The sequence below is a fragment of the Notolepis coatsorum genome, assembly GCF_963971535.1.
Source record: "Notolepis coatsorum genome assembly, chromosome: 8".
In the NCBI taxonomy this organism is placed as follows: domain Eukaryota; kingdom Metazoa; phylum Chordata; class Actinopteri; order Aulopiformes; family Paralepididae; genus Notolepis; species Notolepis coatsorum.
In genome coordinates, this window is record NC_140172.1 from 53,174,276 (window position 1) to 53,194,625 (window position 20,350).

Below are 20,350 nucleotides of genomic sequence, written 5' to 3' on the forward strand. Positions count from 1 at the left end.
TTTAATGGGTGAATGATATACAGAGTCTAAGGGCTTAAGAGTGGAAGCCGCTGCATGTCTATAAATAAACTGCTTCAACGACTCTCATAGGGAAGCTGGCTCTATTCCTATACAAGAAGCCAATAACTTGCCACAGTTCAGGCAAGAACGCCCACGTGCTGTAGATTTTTCATCAAGCCAGATACCATGGTATTTATATTCTGAGACTCTCAATGTCAGACCCACTCATAGTAGATATACTTTATGCAGGTCCTTGTGAACAACATATTTGGCTTCAGAAAACAACATACATGTTGTCTTACTAGAAATGAGCACCAGTTTGAGACTAATAAGTACATCTTGCAAAGCATTAAAAGAGAGTTGCAGATTTCACAAAATCAGCAATACAATAGACAATAGTGTCATCCGCATAAAGATGTTCAGAGACAATATTATTAATATAGATGGTAAAGAATGTATCCTTGCAGGACACCTTTTATAATAGGTAGAAACACTGATTGGGCAATTCCTGGTTTCACACATTGAAGTCTCTCAGACAAGTAGCTTTTGAAACAATTGCAAGCATTTGTATCAAAGCCTATACTACTCTACTCTTTGCAATATAAGAAAAGGGTCAACTGTGTCGAATGCCTTCGACAGATAATAAACAGGGCAGTGCAGTGTTTTCTTTTATCAAGGGCAGAAACTGGTCAGACTACTGCTTGACCTTACTCCTAGAACCCACCTCACCCCTGCCCACTTTGACAACCTAGGATGGCTTAGAGTAGACGACAGAGTACAGCAACTTGCAATGGGCCTGGTCTACAAGATACACTACACGACCAAGGTACCCATGTACATGACTAAATACTTCCCAAAGGTCAGTGAATACCACGATCACAACACCAGAGGGAGCTCCACAAATCATGTTAAACCCAGATTCGGCTCAAACAAGGGACTAAACACGTTTCGCAATTATGCCACATCAATGTGGAACGCCCTACCCAAAGCTGTAAAGGAATGTGAATCACTACCCACTTTCAAAAACACTCTCAAAAAACACCTAAGGGAGACTGCAACTCGAAACTGGCCCCTGTAAATGTCCGAACACAACCCCCTCCAATGTACAGTAAATTACCAAGTATGGTCTTGTCAATAATCCAATGTACAGTGTTGTTTGTACAGTTGTACAGTGTCCCCCACCCACCCCTCCTACCCAACCCCCCCCCCCCCCACTCCTACCCAACCCCCCCCCCCCCCCACCCCCCCCCACCCAACCACCTCCAATGTACAGTCCCCACCCACCCCTCCTACCCAACCCCCCCCCCCCACTCCTACCCAACCCCCCCCCCCCCCCACTCCTACCCAACCCCCCCCCCCCCCCAACCACCGCCAATGTACAGTCCCCCCCCACCCCCACCTACCCAATCCAATGTACAGTTTCTATCTGTATGTCATGTATGTCATATATGTTACGATGAATTGAAAATGGGGGACCCTGATGTAAACAAGACGAAAGTCTTTCTCTGGTCTGCATCCCCTTAACAATTGTATGTATTGAGCTGTACTGTACTGTACCCATTCTGCAATCTGTTAATAAAGTTTTCATTCATTCATTCATTCATACTATGTCATTTATAACTAAAGAAGTAGTTGAAACCATGCTATGCTTTTCTCTAAAACCTGATTGGTGTGGACTTAATATAGAATACATTGAGAGAAATGCTTTAAGTTGATGTTAACCAATGATTTCAGGATTTTTGCTAGGCAAGATAACTTTGAGATTGGTTGATAGTTATTTAGGTCACAACAATTTATAAAGGGAAATGCACTTGAGTGCGGAGAGTACAGAGGAGTTAGACTACTGGAACATGGAATGACGGTTTTTGAGAGGGTGTTGGAGGAAAGGCTGAGGAGATTGATAAGTGTGGACAGGAGACAGGAGAAGAAAAATAAATAATATCACATTTTTATAGACCTGGAAAAGGCATTTGTGCTATAGAATGGGTGCTTAGGAAGATACTAGAGAGACTTGTGAGAGCTGTAATGTCCCTGTATGTGGGAGCCACTTCGAGAGTCAAGACAGTAGCTGGAACATCGGAGGACTTTGGCATTGGAGTAGGTGTGCACCAGGGTTCGGCTCTTAGCCCACTGCTCTTCATTACTATAATGGAGGAAGCAACAAGGGATTCCCGAGGAGAAGGACCGTGGGAGCTGCTTTATGCTGATGATCTAGTGCTGACGGCAGATTCGGAGGAGGAAGTGAGGAGAATGTTTGTTGAGTGGAGGGATGGAATGAAGAAGAGGGGAATGAAGATAAATATCGACAAGACGAAGGTAATGATAACAGGGAGTGAAGGAGAGAGAATTCAGTCAGGAAGATACCCATGTGGAGTCTGTGGAAGAAGAGTGGGAGTAAACTGTGCGGTGTAGAGAATGTGACAAGGTGTCACAAAAGATGTTTGGAAAATCTGAGGGGAGTGAGGGATTTTAGATGCCCCACGTGTGAGAGGGAAGAGGAGGAGGTGGTTGGAGATGGTGGTCTAGTGGTGGGAGGGGAGGTGCTGGAGGAGGTGAAGCAGTTTCGCTATCTGGGAGATGTGATGGACTGTGAGACGGAGGTGAAAAGGACGGTGAGGGCGAGAGTGGCGGCGGTGTGGAGGAAGTGGCGCGAAATTAGTAGGCTACTGGTGAATTGAAACAGAGGTAAAGATCAGAGGACGGATATATGAAGCATGTGTGAGATCAGTTCTCCTGTATGGTTCAGAAACGTGGGCAATGACAAAAGGGGTGATGGTGGTGGGAGCTGCGATCGGAAGATGTTGAGGTATGTGGCGGGAGTCAGATGGCAGGATGGGAGGACCAGTGCCGAAGTGGAGGAGATCTGTGGTGTCAGGGAAATTGATTTCAAGGTGAGATATGGACGTCTCAGGTGGTTTTGGCCATGTGAGAAGATCGGAGGAGGGGGGGATGTTGAGAGCGGTGGAGGAGATGATTGTTGATGGGCGGAGGCCGAGAGGGAGACCGAAGCAGACGTGGAGGGGATGTGTGGAAAATGATATGAGGGATCTGGAGATACATGGAGACATGACACAAAACCGTGCCCAGTGGCGTGGAGTCATCGCCCCATCCAACCTCACTGTAGTGGGAAAAAAGGACGTAAAACGAAGATGATGATGATGAAATCGGTGTTGTTTTTCTGTGAAGTGCCCCTTTAATATTATGAATGGAATTGTATTGCTGCTGCTAGATGAGAATTTCACTAAAACATTTATTTTCATTTTTTTCTTTCTTTATTTTTACTATTATTATTATTATTATTTAATAATATGATGGGATGCATTTAGCTAATTTACTGATGATGGTGGCCTGTTTCAAATAATTTAACCTTTCATACGAAGAACCGTATACCATACGTCCATCTTGAAATTGTATTTGAACAGCTTATGTACAGCTGTAAAGTTAATCCAAATCATTTTGACCGTGAATGTGATACATCACCTGGAAGTACTCAACCTCTACTGCCTTTAAAACAGTAGGAAACTTCGGATAAATTAGCAGTGAATTTACCTGTGTAGTATCATTTCATTTGTTTGTTATAGATTACAGGAGTTCTCAGTGCCTGTCATAAAAGGCCACAGCATTTGTTGGAATGTGAAAGACACTGAGAACAGGAACTAACTTAGGTTACAGATAACACATCTGTTTTACTATCTTCACACAAGGACAGTTGTTTTCTCAGGTCAGTTATAAACAGGCCTGAGGTCAAATCCTTTGATCTTCAAGACCAGTTGGTACTTCTGAACTCTGAAGTAAGGTTTACGAACTAAAATAATGTGTTTGATCTATTAGATTAGAAGATCTGGCATTGAACACATGGAAGATTATTAGTACCAGAAGAGGGAGACAGAGAGTAATATTCCTTAGAGGAGGGACTTTGACTCCCATTGGCTAATAACAAGTGTGAGAAGGCACACCCGCGAGAAAGGACGGGAGTGGCATGTAATGGTTTAAATTCTGGAACACAGGCTAGATCTACAAAGAATGGATTGCATGGTGCTAATTGCACCCTTACTTACAATTCATTATGAATTGAAAATGGGGGACCCTGATGTAAACAAGACGAAAGTCTTTCTCTGGTCTGCATCCCCTTAACAATTGTGTGTATTGATTGAGCTGTACTGTATTGTACCCATTCTGCAATCTGTTAATAAAATGTTCATTCAATCAATCACCAGGCACCAACTGAACATTTTATTAACAGATTGCAGAATGGGTACAATACAGTACGGCTCAATACACACAATTGGTAAGGGGTGCAATTGTAAGTAAGGGTGCAATTAGCACCGTGCAATCCATTCTTTGTGGATCTAGCCCTTAGAGTGTGTGTAAGTTGGAGAACTTGACTGAACTGAGAAGATCTTGTAATAAATTGACTGAATTGAGTAACAGATCCGATCTCCTCCTTTTCTCTACAAAACCTACAGTTTTTGGGTGGTAGCATGATCTATTGTTTGAAACCTCACCTGCCCAGCAGAAATAGAGTCCATGCATGTGCAACAAAGGTTTCCCACAGAATCCCAGAGGCACAGAGCTGCTTTATGTTGAATTTCTCAAAAATAAACAATACAAAATATTGGTGGTATACAGGTGGTATTCCCGAGGTCATATTGGAAAACTAAGACCACTTCTGGGAGTCTGTGGAAAACCATTATTCTGTCTGCATGGGCTGGAAAAGTTATGCAGAGTGTGCTCTTCTTCTGTTGAGGCAGGTAAACTAACTCTCAGAAGTTGCCTACTGCAGCCTTAACAATGAACATACACTTACCATCTTAATTGAACGTTTGAAAACATTGCTCATCTGAATACTTCAAATGTACTTATATTTTTCTTTGTCTCAAGGATTCCATCAACATTACAAATACCCTAGTCTATTTGTTTCTTATATAAGGTCTAATAACCGTATATAAACCTCATTAGACAACAGTAATATGTTTCTATTTAATTTTAAACCCATCTCCACATCCATCCCCTTCAGAAGACACCTTCATTATCTTCATCCAGTTATAACATAATAAGATTCCAATAAAGCTTGCTCCACATTTTCAATCCCTCTAGTAGTCAATTAAGTCTGTCTTGTGCTAACACAACATAACTAGCAGAACTCAAACGATAAAAGACAATAAAACAATATAGCAAAAGAAGGATAATAATTATTATTAAAACCAAAAAGGTTAATCTCTTTTCCTGGCTTAAGGTGTATTAAGATGACGTAAAAGTAAATACAGTTTTCCATGTGTAAAAGGTGCAAGTGAGTCCCTCTGCTCTACTCCTGGTGTTAAGTCAAGCTGATTATTAAAACGAGATCAAGCTTGACTTTCAATGCCTGGACGCGTGTATCCTTTAGGCAACTGGCTTGTCCTTCCGCGTTCCCGTTTGGCGCGCTGATTGGCCAGGTCATATGACATGTGCGCCCAATAGCGTGTTTGCTCATTTCCGCGTCGAACAGCCTGCAAACTACCTGGCGTTCTATCCATAGTATCGCCATGCTCGAGTCTAAGACAAACTCTAACCTGAACGTCAGCAAAACAAAAGAGATGATTGTGGACTTCAGGAGGTCGGGGGTCAAGGACTACAGCCCCCTCAGCATCGACGGGGCACCGGTTGAGAGAGTGAACAGTTTCAAGTACCTCAGAGCCCACATATCCGAGGACTTGACATGGACCACACACATTGACAGTGTTGTGAAGAAGGCACGACAACGCCTCTACTTCCTCAGGCGCCTAAGGAAGTTCCAAGTCAGTCAGAAGATCCTTAGGAACTTCTACTCATGTACAATAGAGAGCATCCTGACTGGCAACATCACCTCCTGGTTTGGGAACAGCACTGCACAAGACCGTAGCAGACTACAAAGAGTGACACGTTCAGCCGAACGCACAATTGGAGGGGGGCTTCCCACCCTCCAGAACATTTACAACAAGCGGTGCAGGGGGAAGGCTAAGAGAATCATCAAGGACTCCAGCCACCCGAACAACTACCTCTTTGAACTGCTGCGGTCAGGCAAGCGATACCGGAGTCTTAAGGCGAGCACAGAAAGACTCAGAAGAAGCTTCTATCCCCAGGCCATCAGGCTGCTCAACGAACAATAAACACTATGCAACAACCATCAAATGCACACAGCACACACACCCACACACACACACTCACTTAAACAAACAACACACTGCAGCACCCACTCTCCACACTTTAGATCACACTAACACACTTTATATTTATTGATAAAGGATTTGCACTACAACTCGCACACCTACTGTAAATTGTACCTAAATTGTACCTCATCCCATTTCTGCTTTGCACTATATAGTATTGTATATTAGTACACTGCATAGTATATTGTATGTATATGGTAACTCAGTTACGTCTATTCTGCATCGAACAATCGCGGCAGCGCGATTGTTTACATCAGGGTCCCCCATTTTCAATTCATATAGAACGACTACGCCGTAACAAATCATTAAAAATATATACCGTTAACTGGAATATGTTGTGCCTTTACACATATGTTGGATTATGTAATTGGTTTGTCATGACAAACAAATAAAATATTGCATCCGCCGGCTGTCTCTGGCTTGCTCCAGCGGACACCAGAGCTCAGCCCGCGGCGAGAATGTGCTGCCACGAGCGGCATCGCTGAGCTCTGGCTCTGACTCAGGGGCGTAACTCCCACGGGGGTCTTTGGAATGTGTCCCCCGCATTTTTTCAGAATGCAGTTATGTCCCCCCCCCTTCTGACTACCTGTCCTATTATTATGCAAAGAGGAGTAGATGGGGGTCGCATTCTTGCCCTTATCTAGAGCTAAACCAGCAGCAGTGACGACACCAGCAGTGTGTGTGTGTGTGTGTGTGCAGTGAGTGGTGCGTTCCTGAAATCAACTGGGATTGCACTCGCTATTTGCATATCAATAGCGCCGGTCGTCAGGTGTGTTAAATACGACCGGCGCTATTGATATGCAAATAGCGAGTACTTATCTGGGCTTGCACTTAGTGCACCCCCGTCCCATGAAGAACGCATGCCTACAGTGTGTGTGTGACATAGAAGAAGAAAATTATACTTAAAAGAATAATGTTTACCGATTACTCATCAGATATTCTAGACTCCAAACGTTTCATGATCGCAAATTGTTTTAATTGTTCTTCATTCTGTTCCCCCCGTTTTGTTGATAGATTATATGAAGACCAGAAGTCAAATGTATTCTGATGCCGGCAATGTTCATTCCACTAAAAGATAAAATAGGGTTTCTTGGTGTGAGAAACTCTTTTAACTGGATTGGAGATAAACATGACATTTCATTTTCTGCAGATGAAGTGGCAATTAGAAATGCTTGAAAGTGCTCTTTAGTTCACAGATGAGTTGGACCCTGTTTTTTTGGCACGTTCCTCTGGTTATTGCAGTGATCTCATGTTGAAAGAAGAATTTCAGCATGAGTTCATTTACTGCAGTGTTGTGTTTTGGGGGAATCAGGAGTAAGGATTTTGATTTGCTTCTTTAGAATTCTATGCTGTAGCTTTGTCACAACAATCCCACATTTGATTCACATGCTGTACACTTTAACAAGTTTGCTTGACTCCCATTTCTAAGAGCAATTTGCCATAGCAAAGACCATTACCTGGAGATCTCTGAATGCAATGGAAATTCTGTATGTATGAGCTCAGTGTGTCGTTTACATGGAGAAATGGCGCCACCGCCTGGGAAAATGTGGTATTGCACCCCTGGTATTAAAAAAAAAATCGAGGTAGAGAGGGGGGGGGGGGGCCCCCTAACCCCCCCCAGCGACGTCACTCGCCACGCCCACAAATCTGTCCCCGGCACACCTGGAGAGAGAAGGCTTCAGGGGAGGAAATTAGGCCACTTTACTGGCCAAATGCTAGTATTTTTTACGTTTGGCTGGTAAAAAAAATCAGATACCCGCCAGTTGGCTGGTAAGCCAAAAAGTTAGTTTCCTCCCCTGCTGGCGAGTATACAAAAAAATAAAACATTCTGCAATCACTGCACTGGCAAACGGTGCGCGTCTTCTGAGTGTTCGCTTTAGTTGACAGTGCCACGAGAGCACTGCACAAGACCACCCGCGGACATATAATGTTTAATAAACGTTTGCGCAGTACTGGCCAACCCGCGGACATATAATAATAAAAGTCCCGCGGTACTAGGCTAGCCATCAGGAGCACTCGCAAACAGATAACGTTAAACACAGCAGAAGATGGAAAACAGACAGACTGACCAACGGGGAACTGCATCCAACCCTAGTACAACCCTCGAGTATAAGTTACTAAGGACACATTTAAATCACAGAGGTGTAATGTTAGTCTACTGGAACTGTATACAGTGGTTAGCTTCTAGTTAGCGTTTTAGCTATAGCTGCTTGCTAGCTAACGTTAGCCCCGTGTGCTCAAAGCAGCCAGCTAGGTGTATCTGTTTTTTTTTGTATTTAATTTTTTTATTATTTTTTAAACAAACACATAAACAAACATGACAACACACGATAAGATATACAAGCATTATTTGTCAGTGCACATCCAATGAAATCACATTTTAGTTAATTGTCTTATATAGGATATACCCTTAATACCTGTTATCTAAAAACCTACACACATATGCTCCAGCTCGTACCCCCCCCTTCCGGACCCCCCTGTATCTGTTATGACTATAATGTTTCCAAAAAAGCACCGGACTACGACGTAAGGTTAGACATTTTATTTCATGCTCAAAAGCCCCTGGCTTGCACATCGCAGTCACGAAAGGGGCTAGCTCAACCAGTGCACTGTGCACAACAGCACACCAACCCAACTGACGTTACCACAACACTTGACGGTACTTCACAGCACTGTCGTAAGACCACCGTGCTGTCTTAAAGGCACAGTGTGCCTACCCAGATGCATACACAACATTGACGCGGCTTGACATACAAAGAAGTAATTATCACAATTAGCGATTTTTTTTGTCTGGTAAAAAATCTGTTTGGCTGGTAAAAAAAATCTGATACTCGCCAGTTGGCTGGTAAGCCAAAAAGTTAGTTTCCTCCCCTGGAAGGCTTGTTCAAGATGGATTTCGGTTTGCCTCGACTAGTAGACGAGAGTAGCCGAGTGAAGCCGGGGGAGGAGTTAAGAGGGCGGACACTGCCGATTTCACAAGAGCCTCTCGCCTAGTCTCGCGCGGCAGATACGCTTTCACGTCACCACACACACATTACACACCTGTCCAGCTCATTATAATGCGATGGCCGTGTGCAAAATTAGATCAGATTCAAATGTACAGCACACCATATACTGCTACAGTGGAATATACTATTCATATACCATAATGTATACCATCTTGTTGCACGCTCCTGGCCGCACGCACACACAACACACTGCTGTATGTGTGTGTGTGTGTGTCTGACAGCTTGAAGTTTATCATGATGATATGATGATAAGTTGATAACGCATAACATAATAAAGTTTTCAATCAATCAAACGTCTCATAACTCCCTGGCTGTCACATGGCTGGTGACTGACAACTTTTCTGAGCCAATAGGCGCTTTGCGCGACCTAGCAAGTCGCTTCCCAGCCGGGAGCAGCCGGCTGAGAGGTACTGTGGAGCCTCGCTCTCAATGCTGCGCGCGGCTCGCTCCCGCGGGAGTTCCGCGCCTCGCCTCGTCAGATTTTCAGAGCAAATCGGACAACATTCTAACCGCCATGCAACGCGCTTGGCGAGGCCGTAGTAAAACCTGCGCAGATCTGCGTCCGCCTATCCCATCTCAAACAAGCCTAGAGTTACGCCACTGCTCTGACTACATGCAGTCACTGAGTGTTGTGTTTCTGTAGCCAGCGGGTAAATCGCGATTTTTTATTTGTTTGTCATGACAAACCAATTACATAATCCAACATATGTGTAAAGGCACAACATATTCCAGTTAACGGTATATTTTTTTAATGATTTGTTACGGCGTAGTCGTTCTATATGAATTGAAAATGGCGGACCCTGATGTAAACAAGACAAACGTCTTTCTCAGGTCTGCATCCCCTTAACAATTGTGTGTATTGAGCCGTACTGTATTGTACCCATTCTGCAATCTGTTAAATAAAGTTTTCATTCATTCATTCATTCATTCAGTCAATACTTCCATGCGTATAAATTGAGGAAGCGAGCGAGCGCGTCCGCGGCCGCTCGCTCTGCCGATTGGCAGCGGGCAGCGGCAGAGCGGTGGATAGGGGCATAGGGGGGCGCGTCACGTGGGGGTCGCGGCCAATCAGGGGAACCCGGAAACCGAATTCCGTTGCGGAAGTGATACACGGCCTGCGCGTCAAAGCTCCAAATATGACACATACAGTGTCGTCCACCAGAGGGCAGACTTTACTTTGTATGTGACTTGAAGCACACTCCTAGAGAGGAGCACAGCAAAGTGACAAAAGTGACTCAGTCATATACACTCGCGCACGCACACACACACACACGCACGCACACGCACACTCACACACACTGTAAAGGGGCAGTTCACCCAAAATAAAAAACAAAAACGAATGTCGTAGAGATGTCTGCCGTCACTCCAATACAATGGAGCTGAATGACACTCGATTTGTGTTGCTCAATGCGGCAAAGAAATACATTAGAAAAACTCAAAAGGAATACCCAGTTACTCAAGTCAACCAACGAACTCGATTCTTGTACCGGATCTCCTCTCTGGTAAACAAGAATACCCTGAAGACTCTGGCAGGAGCACTCATTCAAGGGTACTACGACTATGCTTGCACCTCATGGTACCAAAGCACCTCAAAGGCGCTAAAAACGAAATTACAAACATCTCAAAACAAACTGGCCAGACTACTGCTTGACCTTACTCCTAGAACCCACCTCACCCCTGCCCACTTTGACAACCTAGGATGGCTTAGAGTAGACGACAGAGTACAGCAACTTGCAATGGGCCTGGTCTACAAGATACACTACACGACCAAGGTACCCATGTACATGTCAAAATACTTCCCAAAGCCAAAGGTCAGTGAATACCACAATCACAACACCAGAGGGAGCTCCACAAATCATGTTAAACCCAGATTCGGCTCAAACAAGGGACTAAACACGTTTCGCAATTATGCAACATCAATGTGGAACGCCCTACCTAAAGCTGTAAAGGAATGTGAATCACTACCCACTTTCAAAACCACTCTCAAAGAACACCTACGGGAGACTGCAATTTGAAACTGGCCCCTGTAAATGTCCTAAACCAACCCCCTCCAATGTACAGCAATTTACCTAGTATGGTTTTGTCAATATTCCAATATACAGTTTTGCTTGTTTGTACAGTGTTTCCCCCCCCCCCAACCCCCTCCAATGTACAGTAAATTACCTAGTATGGTTGTCAATATTCCAATGTACAGTTTTGCTTGTACAGTTGTACAGTGTTTCCCCCCCCAACCCCTCCTACCCACCCAACCCCACCCAACCTCCTCCAATGTACAGTTTTTACGTAAATGTATATATACTCCCTTTTCTGGACTCTTTTTGTATCACAAACAGTACTGTATTTTCAAATCTGGTATGTCATAAATGTATAGGTTCAGGGTTCAGGGCTAAACACAGCACCGAGACCGCCCTGATCAAGGTAACAAATTACCTCCTCATGGCTGCTGATGCTGGCAACATCAACATCCTCATCCTCCTGGACCTCTCAGCTGCTTTCGACACAATCTCACACTCAATCCTCCTAGACCGCCTGGAAAGTGTCCTTGGCATCACTGGTACCCCCTTGTCCTGGTTCACATCCTACCTTACCAACAGGTGGCATTATGTTTCCCTCGGGGGGTCCAGGTCAGCTCCAGCACTTGTTAAACAGGGTGTTCCCCAGGGTTCGGTGCTAGGTCTGCTCCTTTTTATGATTTACCTCCTCCCACTCGGTAATATCATAAGGAAACACGGCCTCCACTTCCACTCTTACGCAGACGACACGCAGCTTTACCTCCACACCAAACCCTCGGCTCCCCTTCCTCCCCCCTCCCTCACAGCCTGCCTCCAGGACATAAAAACATGGATGACCACCAACTTCCTTCAACTCAACAGCAAGAAGACCGAATTAATAGTTGTAGCCTCCCCAGCCCTGCTCCAAAAGATCGACCACCTTGTTCTCTCCGTGGATGGCTACTCCATCTGCCCCTCCACGGAGGTAAGGAACCTGGGCGTAATACTGGACTCAACCCTCTCATTTCACCCTCACGTCAAGTGTCACCAGATCCGCCTTCTTCCACCTCAGAACCAACTCCCGCCTCCGCCCCTCACTCTCCTACACCTCAGCGGAAACACTCATTCACGCCTTCATCACTTCCCGCCTTGACTACTGTAACGGAATCCTTCTTGGTGCTTCCAAGAAGGTTCTGGATCGCTTACAGTACGTCCAAAACTCTGCTGCGAGGGTCCTCACGCGCACCAAACCCTGGCAGCACATCACCCCCACCCTGCAAAAACTCCACTGGCTCCCCATCAACTACCGAATCCCCTACAAGATCCTCCTCCTCACCTACAATTCCCTGCACGGGTTGGCCCCTTCCTACCTGACCAACCTACTCCACCCCTACACTCCAGCACGAGGCCTCCGCTCCTCCAACTCTGACCTCCTCACCATCCCCCGCACCAGGCGTTCCACACTGGGAGACCGATCTTTCGCTGTAGCTGCCCCCAGACTGTGGAACTCCCTCTCCCCCCTCATCCGAGGCTCTGACACCATCAACCTCTTCAAAACCAAGCTAAAAACCCACCTGTTCTCACTTGCCTTCACGCAACACGGCCCTGCTCCCAAGTAGCCCACCCCTGACTCTTTTAACACTTTAAGGACCAGCCACGAGTTAACTCGTGTTTCGATTCCACCCGTTGTGGACCAGAGCCACGAGTTAACTCGTGGCAAGTTGTTATTGTTTTATTCCATATTAATAAACGGATCAAGATCCCCGATCGGCTCTGCAGATTTACCCGCCAGATTTTTATCGGCGACATGCAATACCGGCCAGATCCTCTTAGGGGCGCCATCGCTCCACTGCAGTATCATTGAGGCCGAATGGGAAAATTATTTTTTTTACTGTCTAGGGCGTTTCATATGAGCCTGGATCCCAGCCGAACATCCTCCATCTTTGATCACGTTACGGAACGCAGATTTCAGCCTGGAATAATGGGATTTATGATCAGCCAATGGACATATCGATCTACCAGATGCCGATGAATAATGGGGAAATGCTGCCGGCGATCACATGGGCTGAAGGTAGGATATTATTCACCCAAATTACAGCCGGATTGGACATTGTTGTAACACGCAAGCGATCGATCAGTGAATGTGGCTACTTGAACGCACACTGTATTGCTAATCAATAATACTGATTGGCGTCCCCCGCCGCCCCCATTTCATCCATAGATGCTCTGTAATAGTCCGGATGCTAAGCAGTTTGTTTTATTTCATTCGTATATATACAACAGAAATGGCGTTTGATATAACGTGACTAGCCTTTAGCCTCATATCTAGCTTCCCAGAAAAAAGACGAGATGAAAACTGCGATAAAGCTTATATTCACGACGCTATAAAATGACAACCAACCGATGGATTTTTATTTTCTTTAAGCCATTATGAAGGCACGGTTTATGCACTCAAGTGACAATGAGAATGGACAGATAGCAATACTAAAATATATATATAGCTGTTAGAAAGTACATCGGAAAGTACATCGTTGTCCTCCAGCCACATATTACACTGCAAGCCGTGGTCGTCAATGTGTTAAGCCACAGATTCCGTTGTTTTGTTTTGTTGTTTGTTTGTTTTGTTTGTTAATTTCAACCACTTCATCCAATTGGACAGCACCTTGCTTCCTTTTTTTAATCTATTTTATCTTACTTGTTTTTTCCTGTTGTTACTATACACAAATATTCATACTTTTTTTTTTATATCTTTTTTTTTTCTTTCAACATTTTTATTTTTCCATCCTTTCCTTGTACAGTGTCCTTGAGTCTGAGAAAGGCGCTTCTCTCTTAAAATCCAATCTATTATTATTATTATTATTATTATTATTATTATTATTATTATTATTATTATTATTATTATTATTATTATTATTATTATTATTATTATTATTAATTATTAATTATTATTATTATTATTATTATTATTATTATTATTATTATTATTATTATTATTATTATTATTATTATTATTATTATTATTATTATTATTATTATTATTATTATTATTATTGTTGTTGTTATAGATGTAGCAGTACTGTCTATCTGTATGTCATGTATGTCATATATGTCCTGATGAATTGAAAATGGGGGAAATATAAAACAATGCATTTTTTTTGAAAAAAAAACTTACAGATGTCTTCAATAGACTAACAGGAATTGTGTAAAGTTGCCCAAATAGTGCTAGGAATAGCAGTACATGTCCCCTTCAATTGTGTGTATTGAGCTGTACTGTATTGTACCCATTCTGCAATCTGTTAATAAAGTTTTCAATCAATCAATCAAGATAATCCAGACTTGAACTACACCCCCATAATAATGCAAATGTGTAGTTCAGTAGAAAATAGTTCTTCCTACATGAAACTGCTCACAACAAGATCTATGCATTATCCTGAGTAACCGGGTCATGATTTCTAGAAAGAGACATTGTAGAGACAAGAGTATATTTGGTGCTTTGAGTGCCATTCAGCTCCATTGTACTGGAGTGACAGCAGAAACGTATCTCCAAAACTAAGCAAATCACATCAAAAACAATCTGGATGAATAGATAACACTCCAGGTAAGGGGACATTCTTTATTTATTTATTTATTTTTATTTTGGGTGAACTGCCCCTTTAACTAATAATTCCATTATATGTATGCATTAGTCATGCTTCATCAAGCCCCATTCCAGGTGTATGATTAGTGATAAAGGATATTGTAAATCCACTTCGTAAGAAGTAGCATTATGCTGCCTCATTTACTAGCTATGCCATTTTGTTACCTGATATTGGTTCGATTTTGTCGGTCTGTAATTGGTTTAAACATTTCTTCAAGACAGGAACAGGACACAATGTATATGGAAGGGGTTCATTTCAGAGGTCTCAGTATTACAGAAGAGGTGCCACAGCAGGACTAATTTTAGGGCCTGTGCTAATGTCAATTTCTGAAACACCAATACTTGAGTTCTATTTTTATCACACAGCAGCAGCAATTACTAATTACTCATGAATTTAAAATTAAAGATGTTAAGTAGGTATTGTTATATAGAGGATTACTGTAGGAGGTTTAGTTTGTAATTGATTAAAACTCTAAAGACGAGTTTTATCTTACAACTACTACTACTACTAGGCTACTACCATCTCACTACATCTTATAATTGTTCCAATTGTGTAAATCCTGGAATTGCTGACTCAAACTAGAAATGACTGCCAACTTTTGAAATTCAATAAACAATTGATATTTAACTCACCATGTCTCTTTTTACATCCTCCTGGTTTTCCTCCATCTTCCTCTGGAACCTCTGCATCTCCTCCCTGGTCTCCTCAACCTCTGTGACCGCTTTCTGCGTCTGGTTCTTCATCACATCCATACTGTGAACCCTGCTCCACGTGTCTTCCATCTTCTGTTCCAGCTCTTGCTTTTGTCGTCGCATCTTTATCGTCATGACTTCCAGCTCGTCCCTCTCCAACGTGGCTTTCTCCCTCTTTCGATCCAGCTCCCTTATCTTTTTCTGCGCGTCATACTTCATCCATTTGATGTTGGTCCGTTCCTCTTTGAGGTCCCTTCTGCTTTGCTCTGTGTGGTCTTTCACTGTCTTCAACACTTTCCTTATATCTCCCACCTCCAGAACCAATCTCTGAATTTCAGCACACACTCCGTCATTTATCTCCATGTTGCTTTCTTCCATTTGATTTTCCATATCTGCTTGGGTTCTTTGCACGATTTCTCCAATTCTGTCAACTTCTTGGATAAGTCTTAGAATCTCGGAGGTGATATGTTCTCTCTCGTCGGAGTCTCCAGTGCTCTCCCCCGTTCCGACCTCCGACCCTTCTGATGACTGTGTTTCAGCAGTGGCCTTTTCCGTCTCGGTTTTGCATTGTTGTGCGTCTTCTCTTAGTTTCATCATTTGTTGAGTCTGCTCTATCTCCGCCTTGATCATTTGGACCTCCTGCTTTTTTCTCATGGTCATTTTCATTCTGTGTTCAAGGTCTTTTTTCTTCGCTTCAATCTCAGACTTCAACACCTCCATTTCTCTCATCTCTCTATTTGTCTTCTGCAACTTGTCTTCAAGCTCCAAATGCTGTCTCTCAATAATCTCCCTTGTATTATTCATTTCATCCATCTCTGCTTTCACTAGTTGTTGTTTTCTTTCCATTTCCTCCTTCTGCGTCTGAATTTCAGATTTCATTCTTTCTATTTCATCCTTCTCCAACCTTGCCTCTGCTATCTTGTTCTCAAGGTCTTCTTTTTGTGTCTGTATATCAACCTTCATCTGTTCCAACTTGTCCATTTCTCTCTTCGTTATTTCCATGTTTGTGTCGAGCTCCTCTCTCTGTCTTTGGAGTTCATGTTTTGTATTTTCCATGTGGCCCAGCTTCGTCTTGACTTCTGCCATGTTTGCATCGAGCTCCTCTCTCTGACTTTGGAGTTCATGTTTTGTATTTTCCATGTGGCCCAGCTCTGTCTTGACTTCTGCCATGTTGTTATTTAATTCTTCCTTCTCTCTCCTCATTCTCTCGTCCTGTTCACCAATCCCCACCTCATCCCAAAGACTTTCCATCTCTTCCTTCACTCTCTTCAGTTCATTCTTCAGTTCATTCTTCAGTTCATTTTTCACCTTTTCAATTAGGTCTTTTTCCCTTTTTTCTATTTCCTGCTCCCTGGTTTTCCCCAATGGTACTTTCTCTCTTTCCATCTCTGCTTTCATTTGTTCCATCAAATCTCTTGATTGCTTCGCTTTTTCAATGGTTATGTTAATTTGATACTTGATCAGTTCCAAATCATGTCTTTCATTGATGATCTCATCACGTCTTCTGTCCAGAATGTCTTTTTCAGTTTTTATATTAGCCCACATTTGTTGAATTTGGTATTTTTCTTGATTGGTTTCCTTTTTACTTTTTTCAAGTTTCTTATTAACCTTCTCTATCTTAAATCTCATTCCTTCTATCAACAAGGTCTGCTTGTGTTTTTCAGCTGTCAGCATCTTAATTTCTTCCTGTTGTTGATCTATCTTTGCCTTCATGAATTCAATTTCCGTTCCCTCTCTTGATGTCCCCTCCCAAAGTCTTTCAATCGCCTCTATTGCTTGCATAGCTTCTTGTCTTCGTCTTTTAAGACTTTCTCTCTTTCCTTGTACGTTACCCTTTGGTCTTTTATCTTCTAATTGCTGGGTATCTCCTAATATTTGATCCGACTTTGTTTGTGTCATCTTGCTCTTTTGTTGTCTTTGCTCTTTTGAAAGAAAAACAGAACAAAATATTTGATCAAGATTATCATTCAAGATATTTGTTCTAATCAATTTAAGTTTCTATCTGACATTTTATGTATTATTTATTCATTCATTCATTCCTTTATGTATTTGTTCATGTATTTAGGTAATGCTGACATCTTATTAATACAGGCTACGATTCCTAGAATGAATATTCAATCTCTTTTCAATCTCCAATAGGTCGACCGCCTGGCAGGAGATCATGTAATCGGTTGTGTGTGTCTGTATGTCTGTGTGTGTGTGTCTGGCTGTGTGTCTATCTGGAGCTAATCTTGCCAGAAACAAGGCCACAGTGGATGACAGCTGGCCAGGGACATGAATTCTGGAATATTTTTCAAATCAGTCAACGACAAGTGTTTTATTTGAATACATTTCCATCATTGTCCAGTGAAATTACATATTCAGGAAAATGTTACACCTTTTGAACACTAGATGGCGATACTACACAGGTTTGCTGGCACCAGTTACAACATGACATAATTAACCTATTGTCGTTGATATACCTATGCATTTATTTATTCATTCAATTTTCAATTGAAATAAGCCCCATAGTTCATGAACCATTGTTTTTAATAGCGTAATCGTGTCATAGTGTGTAATAGTGTCATAGTGTAATAGTGTAATGGTGTGTAATAATTAGTGCTGTCAATAGATTAATTTTTTTTACTAATTAATCTCACAATTTTCTGTAATTAATCTAGATTAATCTAGATTAAAAATCACATTTTTCTATTTAAGACCGAAGCTTGGAACAGATATTTACTTGAGTAAAATCATGGAATTAATGTAAAATCAACACAAAGAAAGTATATTTAGATTCAAAGACTATTTTAATAGCTTTCTTTGAATACAGTTTCTCTCCTGTGAAATACAAATGTTCAACAAAACCATCAACATTGACTCAGCTAGACCACTCTCTTATATCCGCGGCGCTAACAGAAATAAAAACAACCCAGGCCTATGTTAAAGTGCAGATTGGCTTAGAGGAGGATAATGTCTTGTATGAACTACCAGTAATATAAATCATATTAACAACAAAAATGTGTTCCATTTTCATGTCAGATGATTTTCAAAAAGATGCATGAGTCAATGCAAAAAAAGAACAAGCAAATATACTGCTGAAAGTTCAGAATGTTGAAAATGTTTCACTCCATAGATTAATCTAGATTAAAGTTTATCTCCAGAGTTAAAGCATAAATTTTGACAGCCCTAGTAATAATGTACTTGTGTGCTAGTGTAATAGTGCAGTAGTGTAATTGTGTAATGGTGTGTAATACTGTACTTGTGTGCTAGTGTAAAAGTGCAGTAGTGTAATTGTGTAATAGTGTAATCATGTAATAATGTCATAGTGTATTAGTGTGCCAGTGTAATGGTGCAGTAGTGTAATAATGTGTAATAGTGTACTAGGCATAATGTGGAGAGATCTGCTTTCATTGGTCTATCTTTCCCCCGCCCCCTACACTTAATGTGTAGGCTACTAAAAAATAAATGGGTGGCTGCCGACTGGTGGAAATTTGCGTTCTACTGACAACACCTTTCTTTTCTTACCTAAATCAGCTATAAGCTCAGGGTCTTTCTCTGTCAGCATCACATAGAAGGCAGCTTTGGTTGGTGTCTCCTCTTCCATCACAGCTTGAAACAGAGCCCTCATTTCATCTTGTGGGGTCTGAGCTTCAGTGATAATGGCCATTTCATGTTGGGAGGCCAGCTGTTGTGAATTCCAAGCCTCTACGATGGCTCCAGTTGATCTGACCCGGGCAATGATCTCCTCCTTGAACTCTTCCAAGAAGGTGCCCACTAGAAATGAAATGTACATTATTTTGTATGAATTGATTTGATAACATTTGACCTACTCTATATAGGCAATACAAGAGGGGGGGGTGCAATATTCTTTACATTAGCACAGTTGCTTTAAGATTAAGTATATTTTGGCCAATTGTAGTAACTTTTAGTAACACAAATCAAGTCACAAGTAATTGACCTACTTATGCAAAAGAGAGTCAAATGTGGGTATGATGGCCAAATATCCTTTACTGCAAAATAGATACAGCTAGCTTTAAACAAAATTATATCAGACAACAATAAACCGTAATGGCTGTGTTGATAGTAAACATTAAAGGGGGACATAGTATGGCAATCTGAAATGTTATTTATGTGCTGTGAGAAAAAGAAAATAAATTTGGCCAGAGTTTGAAGTCTTCAGATCAACAAGCCTAAACAAGCTGTTTTGGAATTGCTTTACCTTGACACTGGGAACACAACACGCAATGGATTAGCTTTGATTAATCAATTAGCTGTGTGTTTTGGATCCAGGAACACTGGCTAATACCTAATGTACTCTTGGGTATGAGGTAGCCAGGCAGGGAAGAAAATAATGAATTTAAGGTTTTGTGTATGCTACACCCACCAAAGATTCAGTACAAGGGAATAAAGTAAATGTAGTCAAAGAAAGAAAATAAATAATTACAATTAGATTTAGACTAGTATCTTTATAAAAAGATGTAAATTGTTGAAAAGATACATACTGTAATATGTCCACTTCAAAGTTTATTTCATCATGAAATATTAAAGAATTAAAGGGGAACACCACTCAAATAATAAAATAATTATGTTATTTGCATGGCATAATCACTGTTTGTGAACATGAGCTACTCTCTAAAACCAGAAACCAGATAAGTAAGAATCAAATGTTGTGAAGATTGTGTCATCAAGTATAAAGTCTGGAGCTGCTCCATAGAGAGTTTTAGCACTCTAGTTTTAGGATATGGGGGGTAATTTTCATTAATATTTGTATATTTGTGTGCTGTCTTAGACCAGAGGAATAGCATGTATGAATTCTGAAATTGGGCAGTTCCCATTTGAAAAAAACAAAAC

At 41.9% G+C, this 20,350-nt stretch overlaps 1 protein-coding gene across 1 annotated transcript in view; it reads right to left on the minus strand.

Annotated features, from left to right (window-relative positions):
• Positions 1–20,350, minus strand: part of LOC311233451 (uncharacterized protein) — a gene marked incomplete at its 3' end in the record, with an annotated part of 84,491 nt that overhangs the window by 63,542 nt on the left and 599 nt on the right. The window contains exons 3-4 of the mRNA XM_084320418.1: positions 19,025–19,273; positions 15,458–17,439 (exon numbers count right to left, since the gene is read on the minus strand). Coding sequence (XP_084176544.1) covers positions 15,458–17,439; positions 19,025–19,273 — 2,231 coding nt within the window. The remainder of the gene's footprint in view (positions 1–15,457; positions 17,440–19,024; positions 19,274–20,350) is intronic.